Source organism: Laetiporus sulphureus, assembly GCF_001632365.1.
Source record: "Laetiporus sulphureus 93-53 unplaced genomic scaffold LAESUscaffold_30, whole genome shotgun sequence".
Lineage (NCBI taxonomy): Eukaryota > Fungi > Basidiomycota > Agaricomycetes > Polyporales > Laetiporaceae > Laetiporus > Laetiporus sulphureus.
The window spans coordinates 236,024-260,783 of NW_024468539.1; the positions used below are offsets into that span (position 1 = coordinate 236,024).

At 48.2% G+C, this 24,760-nt stretch overlaps 8 protein-coding genes across 9 annotated transcripts; 2 read left to right on the plus strand and 6 right to left on the minus strand.

The window, feature by feature from the left end:
* Positions 1 to 8,584: 8,584 nt before the first annotated feature.
* On the plus strand, positions 8,585 to 11,834 carry LAESUDRAFT_283178 (uncharacterized protein; the record flags this gene model as incomplete). 2 transcript variants are annotated; one of them, XM_040901824.1, is made up of 5 exons in its annotated part: positions 8,585 to 8,686; positions 8,745 to 9,045; positions 9,105 to 9,202; positions 9,259 to 9,661; positions 9,722 to 9,923. In XM_040901824.1, exons 2-5 carry the CDS (start codon positions 8,757 to 8,759, stop codon positions 9,745 to 9,747), a joined length of 816 nt encoding a protein of 271 aa, XP_040762511.1. In that variant the 5' UTR covers positions 8,585 to 8,686; positions 8,745 to 8,756. The 2 variants fall into 2 exon arrangements, with proteins under 2 accessions (XP_040762511.1, XP_040762512.1); XM_040901825.1 differs by lacking the exon at positions 9,722 to 9,923 and adding an exon at positions 11,737 to 11,834 and having other exon boundaries at positions 8,594 to 8,686.
* Positions 11,835 to 12,968: 1,134 nt separating this feature from the next.
* Positions 12,969 to 14,249, minus strand: LAESUDRAFT_715327 (uncharacterized protein; the record flags this gene model as incomplete). The annotated part of the gene is made up of 4 exons (XM_040907141.1): positions 12,969 to 13,222; positions 13,705 to 13,780; positions 14,005 to 14,094; positions 14,124 to 14,249. 4 exons carry the CDS (start codon positions 14,247 to 14,249, stop codon positions 12,969 to 12,971), a joined length of 546 nt encoding a protein of 181 aa, XP_040762513.1.
* Positions 14,250 to 14,412: 163 nt separating this feature from the next.
* On the minus strand, positions 14,413 to 15,911 carry LAESUDRAFT_283276 (uncharacterized protein). Its single transcript, XM_040901826.1, has 4 exons — positions 15,224 to 15,911; positions 14,913 to 15,164; positions 14,510 to 14,681; positions 14,413 to 14,460 (listed from the first exon to the last, which is right to left on the minus strand). The coding sequence occupies exons 1-3, from the start codon at positions 15,573 to 15,575 to the stop codon at positions 14,626 to 14,628; spliced, it is 660 nt and encodes a 219-aa protein (XP_040762514.1). The 5' UTR covers positions 15,576 to 15,911; the 3' UTR covers positions 14,413 to 14,460; positions 14,510 to 14,625.
* Positions 15,912 to 16,710: 799 nt separating this feature from the next.
* Positions 16,711 to 17,406, minus strand: LAESUDRAFT_283292 (uncharacterized protein). Its single transcript, XM_040901827.1, has 3 exons — positions 17,287 to 17,406; positions 16,850 to 17,237; positions 16,711 to 16,798 (listed from the first exon to the last, which is right to left on the minus strand). The coding sequence occupies exons 1-2, from the start codon at positions 17,288 to 17,290 to the stop codon at positions 16,888 to 16,890; spliced, it is 354 nt and encodes a 117-aa protein (XP_040762515.1). The 5' UTR covers positions 17,291 to 17,406; the 3' UTR covers positions 16,711 to 16,798; positions 16,850 to 16,887.
* A 50-nt stretch (positions 17,407 to 17,456) lies between these two features.
* Positions 17,457 to 20,437, plus strand: LAESUDRAFT_727636 (uncharacterized protein). The gene is made up of 6 exons (XM_040909259.1): positions 17,457 to 18,140; positions 18,477 to 18,843; positions 18,905 to 18,979; positions 19,033 to 19,213; positions 19,271 to 20,031; positions 20,106 to 20,437. Exons 1-6 carry the CDS (start codon positions 17,926 to 17,928, stop codon positions 20,352 to 20,354), a joined length of 1,848 nt encoding a protein of 615 aa, XP_040762516.1. The 5' UTR covers positions 17,457 to 17,925; the 3' UTR covers positions 20,355 to 20,437.
* Positions 20,438 to 21,589: 1,152 nt separating this feature from the next.
* Positions 21,590 to 21,922, minus strand: LAESUDRAFT_760801 (uncharacterized protein; the record flags this gene model as incomplete). Its single annotated transcript, XM_040912807.1, has 1 exon — positions 21,590 to 21,922. The coding sequence occupies one exon, from the start codon at positions 21,920 to 21,922 to the stop codon at positions 21,590 to 21,592; it is 333 nt and encodes a 110-aa protein (XP_040762517.1).
* Positions 21,923 to 22,871: 949 nt separating this feature from the next.
* Positions 22,872 to 23,057, minus strand: LAESUDRAFT_657134 (uncharacterized protein; the record flags this gene model as incomplete). The annotated part of the gene is made up of 1 exon (XM_040904660.1): positions 22,872 to 23,057. A coding segment is annotated over one exon (186 nt), but the record flags the coding sequence as incomplete, so codon positions are not given.
* A 553-nt stretch (positions 23,058 to 23,610) lies between these two features.
* On the minus strand, positions 23,611 to 24,241 carry LAESUDRAFT_657285 (uncharacterized protein; the record flags this gene model as incomplete). The annotated part of the gene is made up of 2 exons (XM_040904672.1): positions 23,611 to 24,078; positions 24,137 to 24,241. Coding segments are annotated over 2 exons (573 nt in total), but the record flags the coding sequence as incomplete, so codon positions are not given.
* Positions 24,242 to 24,760: the final 519 nt, after the last annotated feature.

The following is a 24,760-nucleotide window of genomic DNA, read 5'->3' on the forward strand; positions in this document are numbered from 1 at the left end:
TTGCGCCTGTATAGGCACTATATAAATACACATATTTGTTGATTAGTACCTTATTGGGAACACACAAATATACATTTATTCCTCCATTTGATCCTCCAGACACAGTCTGACGTCGACACTACCCTCATACATATTGATTTTGTATACGTACATTATCCTTGTATAAAATCCTTGAAAATTTATTCATCAGATTATGGTCACATAGAATGGTCCATGCAGGTGCTTGACACTTGAAACTGGATTGTTCACACAATATGCAACCAAGTATTGACACCATTTGGATGGTAAATTGTTGTACATTCATTAGACATCAATCTACACAATAGATATGTACACCCAATGACTGAAATGTCATTAAACTATTATTTTTTCTTTTCCCTCCCTCCCACCCTTCTGTTCCTCTACCACACGACCATTATGCTGTACATTCCACACGGTCTCCCAACAATGGACCCGACTTGTGAAATGTGGGGGTGATATGAAGAAAATATAGATATATATCTATAGGGAAAGGAAACACCCAATCATAGATTAGGAGGTGCTCCTCACAAGCCCCAACCCAATCATAGATTAGGGGGTGTGCTATTAAGCACATCAAGCTTACCATGTAGACAAGTGAACACACTAGTCTTTTCATGCGAGTATCTGACTAGTCATCAGATATCCATGGTAATGCGAGTATCTTTCAAGGCTCGGCTAGCATCTTGACAGACTGCATAGACCCTTTAAAAGCTTATAACATTGATTGATGCAACATTTAGTCCTGAGCATGACAATTAAACTGCATCACATTTATGGCAGTCACCCATATTTAGTTCATGATGATGTAGACTGTTGTTGACAAACTCCACTGTCGCAGCAAGCTCGTTATTCACTTGACAATAATATTTCTAAATCAGAAAATTAGTATAGGATACTGCGAAGGCAAGCAGAAAACAATCCAACTGAGCATAGTGATAGCCAACCAAGATTGCATTCATACTAGTTCTTACATCACAAAGAACCACTGTTTTCCTTGAAATGATTAGAAACCAAATAAAGCCAACCCAGATTGTGGAGCTATCAAATCTGAAGAAGTGCATGACACTTGACTTGCCATAATATTCGATCAAATCTTGCATATCAAATCTTCACTCGATCGAATATCCATTTGCATAGTATACTGTGAAATATACTGTGACAAATAGGGCAGATACTGTCCCTGAAACAAATTCCTGTTTCTAAATACTTTAGTGAAGTAAGGACAAGCATAGTCCCTGAAACAAAACTCTTGTTTCTAAAAAGCATTTGAACCTGGGCAGTTTTGAGCGCCCTATAGCACGTGACTTTGCAAGATTATGTAATAAAGAACATATACTGGTCGAGTTTCGAACTTGGTACTTCACCGCCCCCATGGCACAGTGAAAGCATCCATGGGGGCACGACAAGAATGTGTGAATTCGACAACGACCGACGACAGCATTTGACAACTGGTGAAGCCCAGTATCTGGAGTAATACTGAAGGGCCGTGGCAGGGCTTTAAATGTCTCTTTTTACAAATCATGCATTTACATGACCTTGGCACGTCGTTAAACTGTTCAATTTTTGGCAGCTTTGAGCGCCATGAATGACCTAGTGCAAGTCATTAAACTGCAAGCACCTTGACCTGAAGCAAGTCTTTAAACTGCATCAAATGGCAATCACCATGATGATTAGCCAAGTTCACTTTATTATGCCTGGTTTATACCTTGTCATAGTATCTTATGATGTTTGTTGATGACCATAGTTCTAGTGGCCCATGCTCATACTCATCTAAGATATATTGTGAACACAGGGCAAACACTGTCCTTGAAACAACACACTTGTTTCTAAATGACCTGAGCAAGTCCATCTAAACTGCATTAATATAGGGCAAAACATTGTCCTTGAAACAAAACAATTGTTTCTAAATATTTCAAACCCTAGAAGCTTGTACGCTTGCTTCCTCATTTCTTCATGACAACAACCCCACAGGAATGACTTGTTCATGAAACTCGTCAATAGTTCATAGAAACTATAGTACACACAATGATGTGATACATACTGTGATTATCTCGATTAAGAGAAGGTGTTGAAGAAATAATATATTCCAAGTAATCTACGAAGGTCACAATATGAAGAAGGGTATGGAAGGACAATGTCCAGTGATATAATCTCAAGGTATCGTACGATAGGACATTGACCAATCAGGATATTCATAAAGTATCATACGACACTGAGTAAATATGCCATTGGCCAGTTAGATACTGTAGTATTACTCATCTATGTAAGTAGACAGTGGCTGTAGATACCAGAGGTCCTAGACCCGATATATGGGGGTCTTTACCCACATGTATATATATCAGGTAGCTACACCACAATCTATAAGTGACTTCTCCATTGTGTCACAAAGCACCAAAGCACTTAACCCAATTAAGGGCAAGTCTGCTTTTGTGACCTGCACAAATGATCCCACATAAAAAGCCTGCCACAAGGGCTAGGCTGAGGATGCGCGCAGTGGTATGCAGTCTGGAAAAGGGGCTCAAAGGGCCCTTAGCCTTATGCTCACAACTAGGGGGTGAATTGGCTGTTTAGGCCGCATACAATAGGATAATGAATCTAAGGTTCTCCCTTAGATCCTCATGGGTTTATATACATGTAGGGCAGGGCCCCTGGCACTGTGCTACTGTGAGACCTCAGATACCTACATGTGAATATATTGCCAGAACCGGTAATGGTTCTGGACTTCGTCATAGCAACTATCTACAATGGCCGTGGATACGCCGAGGTAATCCTATCTAATCCAATGAGATAAATGCCTGTAAGTGGGTCCACTGTTGAGGGGCCAATGGGTGATGGCCAACAGAGCACATCACAACGGTTGCAACATCAGATGAGAGGATCTGTCCAAACTCAGAACAATGAGTGTGACAATCAGTCTTCATCTGGATAGGGTTGTGAGAAGATCTAGCCTATCCTGTACCTGGCTATACTGTATGCCGGTTGGTAGGGGGATCCTCTGTTGTGATATCTGCCTATTGGTTTAGGCAGCAAAGTGGTGCCACTATCTTGAGTGGCGAATTGGGTGCTTGCTAGCTTGATGGTCCAATGAGTTCCTTTCTGGGCAAGTGGCCTGGTGTCACGTGACCAACACCTGACAACTTCCAAATAGGGCAAGTGGCCAGTGTCACGTGACTGGGTGGCTGAATCATGGGCGCTTGGTGGTCATGTGGTAGACACAGTCATATCCGTGATGTATGTGGTGGCATTGTGCTGTTTGTCCAAGTATCCACGTTGCGAGATCAATATGAAGGTTGGCGTCCAAATAATTACTCAGATGAGGACTTTAATGGTGCAAAAAGAAAGGCGCCACTTAATACTGTGACACTACCCCCACTTCAAGGTTCAGACTCCGGATGAACTGAATAAATGCTATGGTAAATAGTACCCTCGCTTCAGGTTCTGACTTCCAGGGTGGAATGGCAGGGTGTGTTGTGTAAATGGCATCTAAGACTTTTGCTAGCAGCAAAAAGGGGTGATGCAGTTTAATGACTTGCTCAGGTAAATGGTGCACTTGTGAGGCTAACAGTTCTTGGTCCTAGATGTCTGATGTCACAGACAGTGCTATTGGCTGCTGTTGCCCAAGATAGTGTGCAAAAGGACTTGCAGTTTAAAGACATGCGCTTGGTCATTCGTGGCGCTCAAAGCTGCCAAAATGTGAATAGTTTAATGACGTGCCAAGGTCGTTCAAAATGCATAATAGTTGTAAAAAGATGCTGTTTTTGACCACAGCGTCGGCCCCTAGGTATCATTCTCCGGATACCAGTTTATCCTGGTCTTCTGTCTTCAGTCATGACTTCATGCTTCTGTGCTACAGCGGATTGGGTAGGTTATTACATAATACATGGCAGATTCCGTTTTATCGAGGAATCGAACCTGCGCACACGTTATGTTGTGAGATGATCGGGTCCTGACGTATCAGATTGCCATGGCTTAACCCCTAAGCCACTTGAGCGAGTGAAGATCAGGTTCGAAACTCGACCAGTATCTTTTCTTTATTATATAATCTATGCTGATGTAATCATGTGGCGTTGGAAGGTGGCATGATGTCCCTAGTCACATGTCTGAGTATGACGTCATTTGATTGATTTGACCGATCGTGATCGTGGTTGATCTGTGATTTGAGTCGAGATAGACTTTCTGATCGATCATTGATCATGAATGATGTCATTGTGTTGGCGCTCATAGCTGCCATAGTGGTGCAGTTTTGGTTGACTTGCCCAGGTCCATGATGGCGCTCAAAGCTGCTAAATAATAGGATGCCCTTGGTCAGAGGGCTGTTTCAAAAATTATGTCTTGTACCCAAAAGGTTGCCTATGTCTTTTTAGGATTTTATATAGAATAGCTGCCATGTTTGCATTGTTGTATGCAAGTAGATGCGTTCCCCAACGCTGTTCATACTTGTTGACAATGGTATCTCGATTGCCCTTTAGGTTGGCATGCTATGTAGGCAAAAGTTGAAAAATGGAAGATTTGAAAATGTGATCCTTTGGCGCTGCTTGGATCATCCTTGACTTGCTCACGCTCGTCTTTGGACATGTGATCCTAATTGCTTCGCGAATCCTTCTCGACTCTTCGAATAGGACATGCGCTCGATACTTGCTATATATCTTTGAGTGCTGCACTTCTTATGCGCACATCTTCAGATAAGCTCATACATACTCGCTGTATCCTACATTACCTCCCCCTTGCCAGGTTCCTCCTGGAACCGATGCGGCATGAGTGAGTTAAAACAAGACTGGGGGGCACAAAAGTAAGGGAGGGTGGGTGGGAGAAAAAGCCTTATAACTTTTTGGGGAAAAGGTGGTTTAGGCATCCCATAGCAAATAAATTACTAATTGTTGCGCAATATGTAGTAATTCTGAGAACCGCTTCTGGGTAAAAGGGTTCCCAATATCCCATTGTATGTGCCAAAATAACTCCCTAAAAATTGGATTATCTATTGTGGACTGCTAAGTAAAGATCTATTTCCGTCAGCAGTTTACAGTCAAAGACTGCCGTGCTCTTGGAGATCTTATATGTGGACAATCACTGTGTCGATTCGGAGTAGCATGTCTTTAGATATCTGGAATATTTTATTTATATATTTATAGGTGACCAATCCTATACAAATGATATATAAATGATAGGTAATAGTTTAATGTCATTGCAAACGCTGGAGGTCTTATGTAAGCAATAACTCATAGTATTTTCGCACATAAGAAGCGATAAGTCGTGGTATTTTCGCAAATATTGCCTATATTGAAATGAATATGGGTGGGGGGACAAAGGTTCCAATATCAAATGTTGCTGCAGCGCTGTCCTGGTGAGGGAGCGGCTTACGGGAAGGTGCCTGCTACCAAGTCTTGAGGTAGGCTGACAGCGGTAGAGGTGATGATGGATGTGTCAAAAAAGGTGCACCTCACACCTGAATTTCTTGGGCTGAAAAAGCACAAACGAATAACTCTAGGTCTTCTGCGCTTGGCTCAAAAATTAAACAGTTTTATTTAAGGTGGTCATGTTTAGGACCAAAAAATCACACCAGCAGCAGGAAGCTGGGGGCGTGCATGGAGATTCATTATAATGTCACAAAGCACCAAAGCACTTAACTCAATTAAGGGCAAGTCTGCTTTTGTGACCTGCACAAATGATCCCACATAAAAAGCCTGCCACAAGGGCTAGGCTGAGGATGCGCGCAGTGGTATGCAGTCTGGAAAAGGGGCTCAAAGGGCCCTTAGCCTTATGCTCACAACTAGGGGGTGAATTGGCTGTTTAGGCCGCATACAATAGGATAATGAATCTAAGGTTCTCCCTTAGATCCTCATGGGTTTATATACATGTAGGGCAGGGCCCCTGGCACTGTGCTACTGTGAGACCTCAGATACCTACATGTGAATATATTGCCAGAACCGGTAATGGTTCTGGACTTCGTCATAGCAACTATCTACAATGGCCGTGGATACGCCGAGGTAATCCTATCTAATCCAATGAGATAAATGCCTGTAAGTGGGTCCACTGTTGAGGGGCCAATGGGTGATGGCCAACAGAGCACATCACAACGGTTGCAACATCAGATGAGAGGATCTGTCCAAACTCAGAACAATGAGTGTGACAATCAGTCTTCATCTGGATAGGGTTGTGAGAAGATCTAGCCTATCCTGTACCTGGCTATACTGTATGCCGGTTGGTAGGGGGATCCTCTGTTGTGATATCTGCCTATTGGTTTAGGCAGCAAAGTGGTGCCACTATCTTGAGTGGCGAATTGGGTGCTTGCTAGCTTGATGGTCCAATGAGTTCCTTTCTGGGCAAGTGGCCTGGTGTCACGTGACCAACACCTGACAACTTCCAAATAGGGCAAGTGGCCAGTGTCACGTGACTGGGTGGCTGAATCATGGGCGCTTGGTGGTCATGTGGTAGACACAGTCATATCCGTGATGTATGCGGTGGCATTGTGCTGTTTGTCCAAGTATCCACGTTGCGAGACCAATATGAAGGTTGGCATCCAAATAATCACTCAGATGAGGACTTTAATGGTGCAAAAAGAAAGGCGCCACTTAATACTGTGACACATTGAGAGACTCGACCCCTTCATTGGGAGTCTTGTAGCCTTGCCCACTAAGTCCTCACTGCACTGTGTCAAGCCTGCACCTGTTGCTGGTAGCACACAGCTCATTTGTCATAATGGTGACCTGGCAGCATTTTATCTCTTGCTCTCTTACTTTTGTCTATCAGAATGCGTGATGTGGCACATGGAGCTGCCGAATGTTGCAAAGCTAGCGGGAAGGGTCATTGGAACGGCATAATCTCTTACAGATGATGAGGCACCTCCGATCACAGCATGCAATACGTTTATTGATAGCATAAGCGCGATTTGTCTCTAAAAAGTACTCATTTTTGCAGAGTTCCCCAGGCCTGGATGGAGAAAATACGACGGAGAGCAGTGATTCTAGTGGAGTCGCAGACATCGGGCGGTGTAATGTTGCCACAGCGATCAAGGTAAAGCTGCCACTCTATGTCTCAGATGTTGGATGGAAGCCAAACCCGGGGTCATGACAATCCGTCTAGAAAGGGTGGAATCAGAAGTCTGAGGATAAGCACATGATGGCGAGGAAGTCAGAACTTAGTAGTATGCAAGCGCTCACTGGTATGGAAGCGCTTGTGTTGCACATGACTTTCGCACTCTCACCAGCTCGCAGCATGTCACAGATTTCAACATATACTCACCGGGAGCATGAGCCCATAATTCCACTGAGAACATTTTAGAGACATTGTGATGTCAGTCACAATGTAATTATAATGTTACTGATGTAAACATTATGAAATTATTTGAATTGTTTCGAGTGCCATCATTGTTGAATAATTGTGATATTATTCAGAAAGACACCATAATGCGACAAGAATTGTGCTCCCGCCAGCATTTACACAACACATTGGCATCATTTTGAATGCACCTTAAGCGTACATTATAAATGTGATCAAGGTGAAGTTACAATGAGTGCCAAATGCTTTCCATCATGTGCCAGCTGGAATCATCTTGAATGCATCAGGGATGTCCTAATATGGTTAGTGTATTACTATATATGGTAATGCAATTTATGCGATCACAATGAACCCAGTGGGAGCATCTTGACAACATCATGGCCCATCATGGATATCATTTAGAATCTTCTCTCAAGAAGCATTTAGGAAGTTATCACAATATTGCTTGAATGCTGTCAGCTGCAACATTGGGGTCTCGTTCTTGCATCTTTATGAATGCTATCAAAATTGTGCCACAATGTTGATGCTTAAAACATTTTAAAACATTCAAAATGATTTCAAAATGTATGCACTGAAAACATGGCATAATTATTTGGACTATTATTACAATGTGTCCAGAATGTTTCATGCGGAATCATGGGCTCATGCCCCCGGTGAGTACTATCTGAGAGCTCTCGCACGATTGAAATTTCGCAGGCCGTACCTCCAAGACTATCACAACATCAATGTAGGCACAAACCAAAGGAACTTTGTCGCTTTAAAGCCTTCAAGTTGCGATGCGCACGTCATTGAATAACTTATCACTCGTGTGGTGCTTCAAGACGATGGCGTTCTCGTTCCCCCATCCCTCTCATTCGCGCTACGCCTTCCCGCCATATGTCTGCTGAAAGACCTGATGATGTGCACCTGTTCAATCACGGGATGATTGCACGCTCGCTGTCGACTCATCTGCGGACTCGAAAATGTGGTAAGCGCTGTCAACAGCGAACCTTTCCGTCGTACCCTGTTTACTCTTTGAACCAAATGTCACCCGCATTTTGCTTTGATTTGGGGGGTGAAAGATAATCCATGGAGTTACCGACTCCAGAAGAGCCTTCCGAGGCTGGTGCCAGTGACCGCCGAGTTGTTAGAATGCCAAATGCTATATGGAAGTTTCTTATCAGTCGGTGCTGTAATGTGTTCTATCTTTGCTGTAGTCAATTTCAACTAAAGCACACGTTATCCGACCACCGGGAAGCAAACAACAAGCTTAATAAGAGCGACTGGATGTATTGAATGATGATGCTCCGACCTTGGCGGAGACTAGGCGGTCCCATGACTCCAACACGCTTTCAATTGATGCTGATGTAGAACTTTGTGCTATCGTGCGCTCCAAACGGGACCACAGCGGGTACGTATTCGCTGACTTCTACACGATATTGCTCCCCTAGTTGACTTCCCTCACTTAGCTTTCGATATTCATGGGCTCGTACGAACCTATGAAGCGCCGGGACTTGAAGGAAGACGTCGAACACGTCGACACCCTCACAGAATCTCTCCTTCCTGGCTATTACATACCTACGAAGGCCACCAAAGCAATCAGCAAATGGATTCATTCAATCGCCCTTCTCCTGTCGACAGTTCTCATGATATGCTCATTCTATCTCGTTTTTCACGCTCCGAGTATCGTGTGGCCACACGATGTTCGAGGACTCCGAAAGCCAGACCAGTACCCTGGCCTCAACTTCGTGCCTAAATACACAAAGAAAGGTAGATAGCGAACACTTCAGATGCGCATGATTGCTTATCACCGCAACTCTCACGAATAGGCCCTGCGACGATATTTCCAAGTAAGATTGTTCGGGCGAATAAGGCGTCTCCAGATACATTCTACGCACCTGGAGCACATGTTGTACTCAGCGACAATGTGAGTGATGATAATCAGCGCCTCATCCTCTGTTGTTGAGTGTCGGGAGTGCGCAGGATTCCATGTTCTACCAGTGGCCCATGAAGCCTAGCATCTTCAAGCTATGTATCATCGAGGCTTGGGTCACGCCTCAGGACCATCTTGAGCTTCTGCCTCCGAATAAGACCTGGACGGCATCTGGAAACCTCTCAGAGATTCAAATTTGGAATGTCACATCTCCTGCTGCGCCGATTGAGAGCATGAGCTGGAACACACGTCCAGAGAGAATCTCGCTGCTTGGCACCGTGGCTTGGATTACGCATGCAGACAGACTGCATCTGCCGGAATTCGAGGATGGATGGCAGCTCAAGCCACCAACTCCCCGCTTCGAGTGTGGCTACAGAACCGTCAACACGATCGAGGTCGCGTGCGAGGGCTGCAACATCGAGTTCAATCAGGTCTTCTCTGAACCGCCACTAGGTATGCGAAACCATGATACATCAAAAAATTCCATGACTTACCTCCCTTTCGTCCTACTAGCATTTGACTTGTCACAGATCGGTTAGGATAAAGTGATCTTGTACGCGCCGGGCTATCGTACTCGAAATGGCTGACCATCTCGCTAGAATATTCACCTGTGTTCAATGAAGCGCTCTCCTTCGGTGTAGATGAAACAGAACCTTGTATGCTCCTTTCGATTCCCAAGACGATTCTTTATCTCTGCCCACACAACAATCGATCGTACTACAGTGGATGCTACTGAAGTCAAGACCTTATAGGACTGACATGATGACATGTTTTTGCAGCTCCGCCGTATCTCAGCCTCCCTCAGTCGTGTCCGGTCACCTGAGGCAGTACGCGAATTAACCCTCTGTGCTAACCCATCACGTCAGGGTCATCCTATAGACGTTCGTGCATCATTCGGATCCAGCGTCTAGAAGTTTCACCATATCACGCACTGAGCAACTTGAACTTAGATGGATAGTAGCGGACAGGTACGGCGCTAGGCGTGGTATCTATCTCGTTTCACCGTGATTGCTAGTCCCGTTTGAGTTGTAAAGTGGCGATGGATGCCCATATGCTGCGCTGACGAAAACGAATCAGAAGAATGTCCTCGTTGTGATGGGTAGTCAGCGCCACTCGTCTTAGAGACTCACAGTTTAACTCTCTCTCATTATGAATGCTTTCTCAGTTGCGATTATCTTCATGCTGGCCCTGATGCATTTCGCAGTAGCCATTCCAAACTCTGAAGACATCGGCGAGTATGCGTCTAGAGCATGTCCTTCCGTGATCGAGCACTCGACACTTCTTACACATCGTTGCAGGCGTCGCTAGGCGTCACACGTCTGATTCCAATGACTTCTGTCAGTACTATGCATACGTTCTCTCATGCTTTGACGTAAGGTGACCTCTATTTGTCTCCAGATGCAGCTGCCCCTCAGCAGTAATCCAACATTGTTCACATCAAGGATACCGATGGCACCGATTGACAGTGTTGATGTAAGCAAACGAAATTGGAACATTGATATTCACTATGCTGATGGCCTAATCCTTGTGTTTGCAGCCGAAAGCAATATCTGGGTCGATCATTTCAGGGTTACTGCCGTAATTTTGCACATGGTTCGGTTACCGAATGCTCGAGGCCAATCCCAGTCCAATACAAACTCTAGCCCGATGTTCTTCATATTTTCTTAAACGAATCAGACATGGATGTCTTGATACGTGGCTTTGAGCAGAAAGCAGTTCAGTGCACTAAACTGGAACTTATGGAGAACGAGGTATCGACGGGCTGACGCTTTGAGATTGTGATAGTCACAAACACACGTCGAACATGATAGTGCACCCTCCACATGAGTAGCGTCAGGCTTCACTTTGTAATCTTTCAATTTCGGGAGCTGACCCATTCATACTTCGGTTTGCTTTGCGTATCCTACGAGCATATTTTCCCCACAAGAAATCATTCAAAAAAGTTGAAACAGCTAGAAGAAGTTACATGCTATTATTCTTCGTCTTTCGGCCAGTGCCTCTGATTCTCGACGATGTAATCATAGACCTGCGTCCAATCCCTGCAGACATGAGTGACCTCGGCGCCAGTTTCCAAGGTAATGTCCGCATTGCAGAGAGCTCCCTGTCGCAAGAAATTCAAGCAATGCCCACTGTGCGAGTTCGGTCCATGGAGTAGACCTTGTCGGATCATCTCTAGGCAATGTATCTGATGAAACATCGCGACCGCAAACATACGTGCTGAACCAAAGATTGACTGTTCAGTGATAATGAAAGCAAAGGGGGCTCAACGTTTTACCATCAGGTCCCAGGCGCACAAAGCCGTGACCTTTCGGGAAGTGGTCGATAGCCTGCCACTCATGCCAGGCTATCGGCCATGTCTGGCTGTAATGGTGGTTCTTTGCAAAGTCCTCGAATGTCATGCCTACTGCATCGACACGCAGAGGCAGCTCCGTTGGATGATCATCGCCGTTATATGCTGCGTACGTCGAGGTCAGTCCCTTATGTACCGAACGAAAGAGATGCGTTTCGCGTTGCATGACTTACTGTAGTGACTATCGTCGATAAAGCGTCCGCCGCGCACCCGTCGAAGGGAAAGGCCATTGAATACGAGACTGACGACGAGCGCGACGAGCGCGACGTGGAGTGACTTCCCTGACAGTCGAGAGACGAACATCACAGAAGGCCGCCAGAGGAACAAGTCTTGGAATGTGAGATATCTGATGGTGAGATCACGGTCCCAGGCGGAGCATGGAGTTCACGCCGCAGGTGGGAGTGTTTCACTTTACGATCCCAGAAGTTATGGTATACTGCACTCCGAACGAATCTAGAAAACGCTGCCATACTTTTCAGGGCAACGTACTTCGGGAATGAGAGAGGCGCACAGGAAGTCAGAACAAAAACGGCGTTCTAAGCCCCCCGCGCTGGTCTATGTAGTTCCCCTACTGTGCTTCGGGTTATGAAGATTCCACACGTCGGATCCAAAGGGCCGCGTTCTCAATGCTTTGTCTCGCTTGTTGGGGCTCTGAACTAAAACGTAGGTCTGAAATGAAGCGCCCATTCATATCGTGCTTCCCAGAGATGATGAGGGGAGGATATACCAAAAATAAAAACATCCATGAACGGCGGAAAACGAATTTGCAAAGCGGTGAGGGCAAGTAGTCCGCCGATTGGAAATTGTTGCTTGTCAGATAAAGTCAATGCTCTCGTATCATTATTCGGGACAGGGTGATGGGTCAGCTGAGGAGGTCACACAATGATTTTGAAGTGCAAGGTCGTTCTCGTGACAGCCGAGGGTCACCACGAGGCAAAAAGAATGATGAACGTACCTATTATGACACATCTCCGATTGGGAAAACAATTTGACTATGAGCGTTGACATTAAGCGCTGAATGCACGACGTTATCCGAAAATCGCTGGTCAAGCATGACATCTAGGCGCAGAGGATCTAATGAGCGGGGAAGCTGTTGCAGGTATGAGAGGGACTATACATGCATGACCATTTCAATAGTTGCTGAACATTGCTTTTCCCTATGAATGCAGAAATACTCAGCCATACGAAATGTTTCGTTGCATCAAGCATCTTCGGGTAGCTGTTTCCTGAATCAGATATCATGACGTGTACGTTATACATCAAGAACAGACACTCGACGCGAAGAGGGAGCGAACCCTTGGGCCATGGCTTCAGGTGGCAGATCGAGGGTGTGATGTGTTATAATCAGCCCGAGCCGGCGATTTCTCGAACAGTCGAACAGCTGGAATTTGGGCGGACATCTGGTAACTATCAGACGTCCATATTCAAGTCAAGAGAAGATGCTGTTCCATGGAGGCTAACGCATTGCATCGCGACGTGGATGAAAGATGAAACAAGCGTTATCGAAACCGACTCGGACGATCCCCAGTGAAAGCTCATCAAGCGCGCACGCTCGTTTAGCGCCGGGCTCTGCCCTTTCGGAAGACTCATGAGGTTGGCGCCGGCCGTGAAGATATCCTGGAGACCGAATCGCTCCATGGTGAATCGCCCATCATCGTTTTGATCTAACATGCAAAATAAAATACTAGACCAGACATTGCTTCGACGTCATCGGAGTCAACACAACCGTTGTGTGGCCGCCCCGGCGAGATCACCGCACAATCCGTATTATGATTCTGGTATCAACCGACTCTCTTATTTTACTGGGGCCATCGTCACATAGACAAGAACGGAGCTATATAATTCAAATATATGCCCTGTTCTACAGTACGCTCGAAGCCTTTCCGCGCTTGATGTTGACAGTAGAATTGTTCTCGATTGGCAGCGCTTTTGTGACCTTCGAAGGCTACGACACATCAACAATGATATGCGGTATCCCAGACATACGGGGACTCAGTACATGACATTAAAACGCATACTAAATGGTACGTTTTCCAAAGGTTGCATGGTTAAGATGCTCGAAGCCCATCTGAGCAGCTCGCAATCTGTAACTACGATGAACCGTGGCACAAGAGAGCTGTGGAATGCGCCCCATCGTTCAGCTTACATCTTTTCTTTTTGCCACGAAGGCGGCGTGTTACAGTGGTTTTCATCACCGTGGTATGTCTCTTGAAGGTCGTCACCTACAGCCAAAGTGAGGATTATGAAATGGGAGTTCGAGGACACAATTCAGTATCTGAACCCCAGACTCGCGATCGATGCTATGCAATAGAACTCATACCACAAGGACAGCGTGGGCAAGGCTGCTCAGCATCCAGGGAGCTTAGAGCGCGCTCCAGAGAGGGTACGCACGACTTTGTTTCACTCGGACGCAAATGCAATGATTGTAGTGATATAATAAGCGGACCCTAGCACAGCTTCCGTCCTTGTGGATAATGACCACTTGACTGACCCATTCGGCTTGAAACATCCGCACGTCGTATTCGTTCTTGCGATTCTGTGGACAATCTTATTATTGCTGTTCACCTGGGAAACGTTCCATTGACCATATAGATCTACGGTGGGAAACTCCTGGTCAACATTCAATGCACTCAGAGTCATGAACTCGTCAGGACGCGCTGCCTTTGCAGCATGAGCCCATTGTTTCGCCATAGCGAACTTTCGAAAATGAAAGCAGGGACCAGCACGAGTTTAGCGAGCGATGCGTTTAGGCTCTTACCGGCGTAGCAATCGCTGGGCTGGAACGTGATCATGTCTGGATGCAAGCAGGAACAAAGCCTTCGTCGTTTTGCTAGCGATTACAAGCATGGGCTCAGAGTTCTGATTGACGGCTTACCCATGATGCAATGATACTGAAAGTGCTCTTTGGTCGACGTGTCAATAGGGTATATATGCGATGAAGAATTTCGTACCTACATCATTCGGGTTCGCCTATATAATAAATGACACGTCGGTCGTTTTCCAGCACCTCATGCGCTCCCAGACCTTTCACCAGGTGTAATGAGACTAAAGCAGTCATCGAAAACCGTTAAGGCTTCCCGGAACCATCTGGAGCTGCACGGAAGCACAGCGCGCCTTTATCCACTGCAATGAGAAACACTTTTAGTGAAAAGGTTATAAGACAGAGGAAGAGGGTATGATATTCAACGATTAAGGTACGTTCGTGAATGTATCGTTTAATCGTCGATAATGGCACATAGGAGAGACGACATGGACGATCGACGGACAGGCGCGACGGCGTAGCGCGTGGTAATGATCAACCCGTTAGGTACCCATCGTGCTCAGTCCATCAACACGTCCTGAATCAATACTCACCGTTTTCTGCTGGCATTGCCACGGAGGCGATGGCAAAAAATGACACATGGAAGATACCCAAGCGCTGCTCTCGTTGTGAGAGGGCCGTATCAGTCACAATGAATGCGTTAGATGACGGTCGGTGCTGAGGTTTGTGCCTGTTTCCGTGCCACGGCAGTCCATCCTTCGCGAACGTGACAAAGAAGAGATCTATCTCACTTCGCATTTCATCGCGAGCTCGAAAGCATCGTTGAGAGGCGTGCATTCGTGGGTCTGCGAATATAGATATGAAGCTGGCGGTCAGATAACACAATGTTGTGAACGAGTCTCACCTCTTTCCCGCAGTAAGAGCTTCATAGCCCAATGCGCGCTCGTGACAAGAGCATGATGCAGTTCTGACCAGCACCCAATGTCGCCATGAGCAAGGGTAGGCGGCGAATCACCTCTTTTGCTGTCTCGGCAAAACGCAGATGCTATAAGTGCAGAAAACATCCGTGATCCAGACTTGATGACGATATCTGTCGTCCAACCCCTTGCTAGAGGGAAGACGATTGAGAAAAAGGGCTCGAAAAGTGGTTCTTGACGATACAACGTATGACCTCGTACTCGGGGGCGTTGGGCTCTCCTGAGGAAAAGATTTGTCCGGCCTGAGTTCCTATACAGACTCATTGGCAGTCGCATCATCACTTGACCGGTGATATGATATGTCCATGCCCAGTATTCGCAAAAAAATTGGTCGTGAATCCCGATTCAAACGCAGCCAAGATGATCTAGGGAAACTCCTACGCCGCCAGAAACAAGGAGGGAGATTTGATGTTGCAGACGTGCCTGGCTGGGCGCTCAGTTGGCGTGAGGAGAAGAGCGAACCGTCTTCCGATCTTAAAATGTGGCGAGATTCGTCATGTTTGCAACTAGAAGGGGGGGATGCAAGGGGAGGATGATCAGCCGTTCCGGAGCGCATCACCCATATGGTTAATCGCAATGAATCACACAGCCTTCTAGACAGCGCGGGACAGAGTCACTCGCATGCTCGACCCACTGCGCGACCAGGTCCACAGGAGGCACGTCGAGGCTGTCACTTTGCTGCAATCTGCGTAGCGTTCACAAGGAGGTAGCGTTGCACCTTCCCAGGGACGTCCGCGCCTGCGAAGGGAAACTCCCAGAGTCTCGTAAGCCAGGATGTGTGGCCCGTAGAGCAGTCGTGCGCGTGAGGGATCGGACCTGGCAGGAGATGAGAGCTACGTGGGTCACGGCTCGCCTACTTGAAAGAGACGGACAAAGTACAGCACTCGCGCAGTTGGGAACTGGGAGACTGAGAAAGCTTTGATGACATGGTGTGGATGGGATGACCTCGTGGACAAAGCTGCCTGGCGAACGAGACTAGTCAGATGCGTCCTGACGAGGTCATGCCGTCATGGGATTTCGTCAGCTTGCATTCTCGTCCATGGTTCGACGCAGTTCGCGCGTAGGTAGGATTGTACCGTGGTGCGGGTTGCCAGAAACGCACATGATGCAATACTGAGGTTCGCCGGTGAGCTGATCATAGCGGGCTGTGCACTGTCGAGTCCCATGTCACGCAGTGGTGGTAGTATGACCAGAACGGTTAGGCGGGGGACGCTTACGGCCAGATCTCTGCCGAACGTGCGTTGCGGACTCGAAAATGGTGAGAGCATAGGCGAAACCGTAGTTTGCATGAGGTCACTGGCTGGTTAGATGCGGTGTGAGTATGCTTATGAATGATCGCTGGCTCGTGAGCAGGTGCGCGGGATCCTCCAAGGTCCTTGAAGTGGATGGCAAGTGAATTACGATGAGGTTGCACAACATGTTGCCGGTCGAGTGGTGTGGCGAGCATCCTGGCACAGTAGTAGCCCTACGGGAACGACGCGACCCGAGATGAGGACCGTTCTCTGGAGACGTGATTCGTGAGTGGACGACAAGTATAATGAAAAAGAACGCACAAGGAGCCGACAAAGTTTGGCTGATCGTAGCGAGGAGGTTATGATGAACTGATATAGCCATGATGTGAGGGAATTACAAATGACGTAGGAAGGTGTACGCGTGAGAGCGCAGCAGCGAGGGATCGGCGACACGCTAAATAAAACGTGGATCCTTGAACAGGACAGACGAGCAGGGTGAGCAGCATGCAATGTCTGTCTCTGTGGTCAATGCTCATGGGACGATAAGACTGACGTGGAGGACATGGGAGCGACGGAACGGACATGAGACGCAGGGCCTGCGTTGCTGGGTTCATTGCACTAATGATGAGCGAGGGCAATCTAGAGCAAGCCAGAGCACGTTCTTCTTCGCGAAGCTGGCGGTTGCGCGTCCAGGAGACAAGGCGTTGTTCTCGTGGTGTGTCAGAGCCGCTGGCTGGAAGACGAAGGGAAGGACGCACCCATGCAGCTCCATGCTGGCCACGACCATCGGATGGTCCATAGCGGATGAACGAAGCGCACAATGAAGTGGAGAGGAGCGCGTCACAATCGAGTGAGTGGCGGCTCCGCGTTGCAAGGCGTCATGGCAACGGAGAGTAAAGTTGGCTGATCCGGCGCCACGTGGGTTAACGGTGCTCATCGCGTCGGCGGCTGCGAGGCCACGGGCCAGCCTGCAGACAATACGCGTCCCTTGGCCCTGGCTCAATAAAACTGCTTCACCCTTGCCCCACGAGCGGCTCTCATCCTCGGTGTCCCAAGTTCAACTGTCCGCGACGAGCTTTCTCTCTATTTCTCTGGCTGGTCCATTGCATTTCTCACGACCGTTGCGACCGCACGCCGACGTCTATCAATCACCGCCCACGTTCTCATCGCACAGCATCCGCCGCAGCCATACTACTACCTCTCTCTCCCAGCGGCAACAACCCATCTTCTTCGTTCCTCTTCCTCTGATTTCGCCTCGGTCGCCAGGCGCTGCCCTTTTGTTTGTTCGCCTTCCATTTCGTTCCTCTTTGACATCTTCCTTCGCAAGCCCGGTGCTTTCACGCAATCGTTCTATCGTCTGGCAACGTTTGGCAACACATTCACTTCTATCTATCACCATGTCTCTCAAAGCCGAGCTCGAGACCTGGGCCGCCGCACTCAAGGCGTACGACGAGGAGGACTTTGACAAGTCCCTCCAGCTCTTCTCCAACATCGCCGATTCATCCAAGATCCTCACCAACATGGGACTCATCTATGCCACCATCGGCGAGCACGAGGCTGCCGTCGAGCAGTTCGCCGCTGCGACCCAGCTCGATCAGTACCTTGCTGTAGCGTGAGTGATCCACGCCAACTTCCTTCATCCCCGTCCTTCTTCCTTCGCACGCCGATGCACCCCGATGGACGTCATACTCTTGATATCGTATCGCGTTTATGCTGATTGGTGCGATCGCTGCGGTGCATTGACCTCGCATCACGATGAACTGCGTCCGTTGCGGCGGGCCTCGCTCTCTGCATCTCTCCGCGTGATTACGCGTGTTGGACGCTGCGCGCTGCCATCTGGCCTGGGAGTATTTTTCCTAAACCACGCGCAGCCAGACACGGCACCAACCTCCCATCCCTCCCCCCGCTTTCCACTCCCAGACCCAGACCCCAACTCACTCTCCCACAGCTACTTCCAATCCGGCGTCTCCTCCTTCCTCCTAGGCGCCTACCCCGCCGCGCTCCAAGCCTTCGACGACGCCCTCCTCTACATGCGCGGCAACGCCGACATCAACTACGCGCAGCTCGGGCTCAAATTCACCCTGTACGCCGCGGAGGTGCTCTTCAACAAGGGGCTCACGCTCATCTACATGAGCCGCGAGGGCTACCGCGAGGACGGGCGCGTCGGCGGGCGCGCGGGCGGCGATGGGGGGCGGGGCGAGCTGGAGGGGATGGCGGTGCTCGAGGAGGCGAGGAGGGAGGCGAGGACGGAGGAGCATGCGGTTATTGCGGATGCGATTAGGGATGGCGGGGATGGGTATACCGTGTTTAGTATCGTGAGCTCTCTGTTGCCTCTCGTCTCGGTTGGATTGGGAGTAACGCGGCCCCATAACGCAGCCCGTAGGCGTGCTCTACCGCCCGGCGGAGAAGAAGCTCCAGAACGCAAAAGCGAAAGACTACATGGGCAAAGCCGTGCGTCCCCACCCTCCTCCTTCTTGCTGATCCGCATAGTGACCCCCGCGCAGAAACTCGTCGCGGCGGAGGACGCGTCGGAGGCGTACACCGAGTTCACGGGCGTCGCGCGCATGCGGATGGGCCAAGGCCTGAGCCCGACGCGCGGCGAGAACGACCGGCCGCGCTCCCCAAGCGGACTTGGACTCGGACTCGGGAGGGCCAACACCCTCGGGACGCCCGCGGTCCCTCTCAGTGCGTACTCCCCCTTGCACCCTCTTCATCATATCATCTCATTGTCGCTGCACGTAGAACGCGACGACGACATCATGCCGTCGTTGCAGCGCTCCAAAACGACCATAAACGTCAGCGCCCCATCCCCCCGCGCACTCAACCCAAACGCCATCAGCCCCCGCTCCAACTCGCCCTCCACCGTCTCCCCCGTCCGCTCCCCGCCCACCGTCTCCCCCGTGCGCTCGGCGTCCGCGGGCCCGCGCGCGGGCGCCGGTTCGGGTCTGTCGAGGAGCGCGACGAGTGTTAGGCGGGGCGGGGCGAACGGGCCGGGCCCGGGGCCGGTGCGGGGGTTGAGCGTGCGGAAGCCGGGTTTGAATGCTTCGTCTGTGAGCGGGAATGGGAATGGTGGCGGGAATGGTGGGAGGGCGGAGGCGAGGGGGCGCGCGAACGCGAATGAGACGATGCGCACGACGGAGTTTTATGAGTCGTATTTGGATGGGTACGCCGAGGAGCCTTTGCCGCCTCTGCCACAGCCGCGCCGGGCCAACACCGCTCCCAGTTCCAATGCGAACTCGGGCTCGAATGCGAACGCGAACGGGAACGCGAATGCGAATGCGGGTCCGGGCGTGCGAAGGGCGAATACGACGCGCGCGCCGGCGAATAGCGTGTATAGCAATGGGAGCGGGATGGGTGGAGCGGGTGGGGGCGTGCGGAGGAGGCCGACGAGGAGGCCGACGATGAGTCGGCGTGTGGTGAGCGAGTATGAGGAGGACGAGGAGGGGTATGGGAGTGGGGAGTGGGAGGAGGGACCGGGTGATTTGATGAAGATTCGCGTCAAGGTAAGCTGCTCCTCTCTCTCCTCCCGTTTATAATCTCCCTCGTTCGTTCATCGCTCACTTCGTTCGCCACGCAGCTCCACTATCAAGACGACGTGCGCGGGATGGCCTTCACGCCCGACATGCCGTGGGAAGAGTTTTTGGAGCGGGTGACGGGCAAGTTTGGGAGGGCGCTGGACGGGCTGGGGATGAAGTTTAAGGATGAGGATGGGGGGAAGGTTAGTTTGAAGGATGGGATGGATTATGAGCTTGCGATTGAGACGGCGCGGGAGATGGCGAAGGGGAAGCTTGAGGGGAGGTTGGAGATTTGGTGTGTTGATGAGTAGGGGGGTGCTCGTGGTGGTTTTTTTGCTCGTTTTTGTTGAATCGTTGGGTTTTTTTTTGCGTTGTTGTTGGATGGGATTGGACTGGGATGATACCGCTCGTTTCGGCTGTTGTGTTTTGGAGGTGATCTTGTGCTATAGCTATATCTACCTCGCTGTAATGTATCTCGCCCTCGATGCAGTGCGCTCACGAATGCCAGTGGGAGCTTCTGTTTCGTGGACACCGCTATCCTGGTCAGTCGCACTTGCCACGGGCGTAGCTGGTGGTTGAGAGAGGAAGCTGCACGAGTTTTTCATACGGTGCTTTTGCTGAGGATAGAACCACAGTATCTGAAATGCGCATGGCTGTGTTGGCAATAGTCAATTCGTCCGGCATCCAATATTGATCACTTTCGACAAGGATTTCACGCAAAAGATCAATATATGGACATTGCCATGTCCACAAATCTCATCGAGAGATTTGCGAGGATTCTCGAAGGCTGGAGAGAGGCGAGCTTGATCGAGAATGAAGTATTTTTGGCGAGGGATCTATAGTTTCTCGACGGTCGTGATGGACCATACCGAGTGGTAGGCGGCAGGTACAGTATCTTGAAGCATTTCAAAGCGAAGTGCGATGTGGTGTTGCTATGCGATCATTTCGGCAGAATCGGTGTCTGTTACCATCATTGAGACTCTGGCACTCTTGCGCTACAGTGAGCTTCTGCCAATTATCCGCCACGGAGGAATTGACGATGCACAAGACTTGACCCTAAAGCAACTCTCCGGGCGGTCTTATATCCTTCGAGGAGACCTCACCGGTGCCGTTGACGATTCAACAGTGTATCGTACGTAGGCAGTCTAACATACGGAGCTTTGGGAAGCAGAAGCGACATACAACAGTAAGAGTGCTAGCAATTATTCCTGTTGTGCAGTCCCGCTCGATATAGCCGCATGAGTGAAGACCGCTAACATCAGCAAAAAGTCCGGAGCCCGATCTGGGCAGACATGGTAGATAATAGTGCCTTTGTATTGCAGTAGAATATATTTTCAGACATCTGCCCATGTCATCTGCTGGCCACTGGTCTGATCACCACCGGCCAGTTACACATTTATCTGACACTCAACTGACTTAATCTGACAGGTATGCACAGATATAGTCAGATATGAGGACGGTGATTCAGGCAGGCTAACAGAATATTATGAATTGAGTGTACATAAATCTTTGTATGAATGAGCACAGTCACAGAACCTCGGCACATCTACAAAGTTGCAAAAGGAACACCTGCATCCTCGTCTTCTTCACTCGACATATCATCTCGGCCGCCATCGTCCCCTTCCGCTACTCCATCGTCGGCTTCATTCTCCTCATCGACAACATAGCCGTAATCATATTCCTCGTCCTCCATGTTCTGACTTTGCTCACCGTCATTGAATGTCATGCCGCTGTCTTCATCATGCTGCCCCTCATCTACTATATCCTCATCTGAACTGCCATCTCCATCCTGTGGTATCCCAGCGTGGTCAGATTCTGCAGGCATTCGCACAACCATACCCTTGTGCCCCACACCACCTCCGAGATATCTCATGAACATATCTCTGTCAACAAACCTGAGTCGGGTGAGACATGTCACTCATACAATTATATGAACAATTCAGAACAGTCATGACTCACATGTTCACCTAGTAGAATTGATAATCCAGATCATTGTCATCAGGTTGTCTTGCGCATATTGATGGTGGCAGCAAATCTGGCGTGTGTCCATGCACAAATGCTGGAATGAGGTGTGCTGCCCGTATGACGTCCGCCGGGTTGAGAAATCCGAAGGCATGTGGATCATCACTGTCGACAAAGCCGATACGATGCAGCTGCTCTTTGTTGAATCCGCCAGGTGCTGCAATGTCACGTCCATACCAATGAACCCATAGAACATCCAGTTTCTGAGGTTCATCAGATGTTCGATATGGTCCCAAGTGTTGCACATTAACATGGAATATCCTAAGGCTCCAACTATTTATACTATTTACACTCCTGAGGTGTAAATAAATAGTATATAGTAAACAGTTATCTACATGTCATATAAACAGTTTATATAAAGTTTATATAGTTTTTTTGGTCCCATCTTTTGATGGAGTTCTACTCAACTGTGAGCAGCTTCTGTGATTGTTGAGGCCTTTAAGGACCTGTTTGCATCAGCAAGCACATGACAGTGAGCAGAAAACAAGCATTCAATGTCAACATTTGCACCAGAAATGACCAGAAAATCTTATGTCATACAAGAAATGACAAGAAACTCATGTTCATGAGCCTATATGATGATAAACTATCAGTGGTGACTGCTTTTAAACACTATGACTTTCAATTGGCTCACTGTTGTGCTGTCAAATCTAGCAATTGTGCACTCAATAGCCCTATATCATCATAAAACTATTTATACTATATATATACATCTATTTACTATGTACAGGCCCAACTGTAAATAAACAGATATAGTAAACAGTTAAAACTATGTAACATAGTAAATAGATAGAAATGTTGGAGCCTTAGAATATCCCGATGACCCGCGCGTACCAATACAGATGCTCATTTGCAGCAGAAGAGAATAGATCATCTTCTTCATGGGCTGCGACCATGATATTGCGATGCGTTCGTGGATTAACGGAATCTTGTGTGCGACGCAGATCGTAAGTTGTATAGTTGAGCTGCAAAACTGAGTGAAAATACATCCTGTTTTTCTCGAAGACCACTGTACGGTGATCAGACTCCGAGAAGCCCCTTTCATCGCTGTCATATCCACGACGGCATAGGCAACCAAGAATGTGATCTTTTAGAAGTGGCAGAAAGTTCTACATCAAGAATTAGAGTCAAAATCATGTAAAAGACAATCAGAACAGCGTACCTTACAAGCAGGATCACCCTTATTCACTCGAAGCCAGGTTGTGATATCTTGAAAGTTTTTCTGCGAGTGGGAGATGTGATACCTTGCCTCTGGAGATGTAGGTTCAAGTGTCTCGTCCTCAGATCCTACATTGACCCTTGCACCATGCAGATTCAAAGAAGTTGCTTCTTCATGTGCATGAGCAAATTGATGTTTGTCACGCTTCACAGCATTCTTCATCTCATGGTGACGTCTTTCTTCATCACATCGCTTCATCTTCTGTATAGTCACTTTGTGATGTTGATGCCAAGCAATCTGCCCTTCATGTTTGTTCTTATTCATCCTACAATAATCAGCCTTGACAGTTCAATGTTCCTCTTCACCCTTAATAGATGAATGAATTTTTACATTAGTATTTTTGTGCTAGCATCATTGAGCGCAGTATAACTTATGATCTGCATTGTGTAGTTGTCTGTTGTGCCATAGCGCATAATTGTGGTTGCATAGTTGCCAAGCGCATGCCACTTGTACATCTCAAGATTGAGCTTCTTCAGCTTCGGACCTTTCTGGATGCTTGCGACGCTATCCATCTGCGATGCCCTTTTGTTCGCCTGCATTTCAGCTTCTCTACATCCTCTTGCAGCTTCTTCTCTTGGAAGTTGAACCATGTGATATGCTTCGCAAGTCGTCCTACAAAATTTGCGCACAATTTTGCTAAGTTGTTTGGTCGACAAGCGAATGGTCTTCAATGTCTCGTCTGTATGCAGTCGCAGCTTCGCAAAGGCTTGCCACGTCACCAGTTTGAAGACCAAATCAAGAATGATCTCATTGTGAGGAGCTGGCAAAAGCCCCTCAATGACAGGAGCAATACACTGAAAAGGTGAAAATTGAGTGTTTTGATTATTGCGCAAATTGTTAATTTGCATGCACCTGTAATATATCTTCATAATCATGCATGGCCAGTTGTTTCAATCCAGATACATCGTTGCAGAATTGCTGAATTGTATCGCACCCAAACGTAGGAACTTTACGAAATCTACAAATGTCGTAAAAATCTTAACAACAAATTCGGGGGGTAGCAGTGTATTGTGCCCACCTTTTATTAAACCTTTGAACAGCATTAGGACCTGAAGCATGGAGAATGCACAGAAGATGGGTCACAATTGCTTTCCAAACACCGAGCTTGAACTCATGCATCTGATCAACGACAAACATCGAGTAAAAGTCGAAGCCAAACAGTGAAAGATGGATGGAAAAGGCACTCTGAGTATTTATTATCAATATTGTGGGACCTGCAAATATATTAAAATAATTGGATGCACTCTAGTTGGTATCAAAGATCGGCTGTCTAGAACACGAGTGATACGCTTGCTGCTAGGAGCGTAACCCTTCTTGAATACCCAGTGTCGCATTCTTGAGAGATCATATTGCACAGGGTGATCATCTGTGCATAGTTTGGTATGCCGAAGCATGTCAGCATGAGATCCCATGTTGGAGATGTCAGTCTTCTTTGTGAGGCAACGTGGACATGGGCACTGTGGTAGATAGCGCATG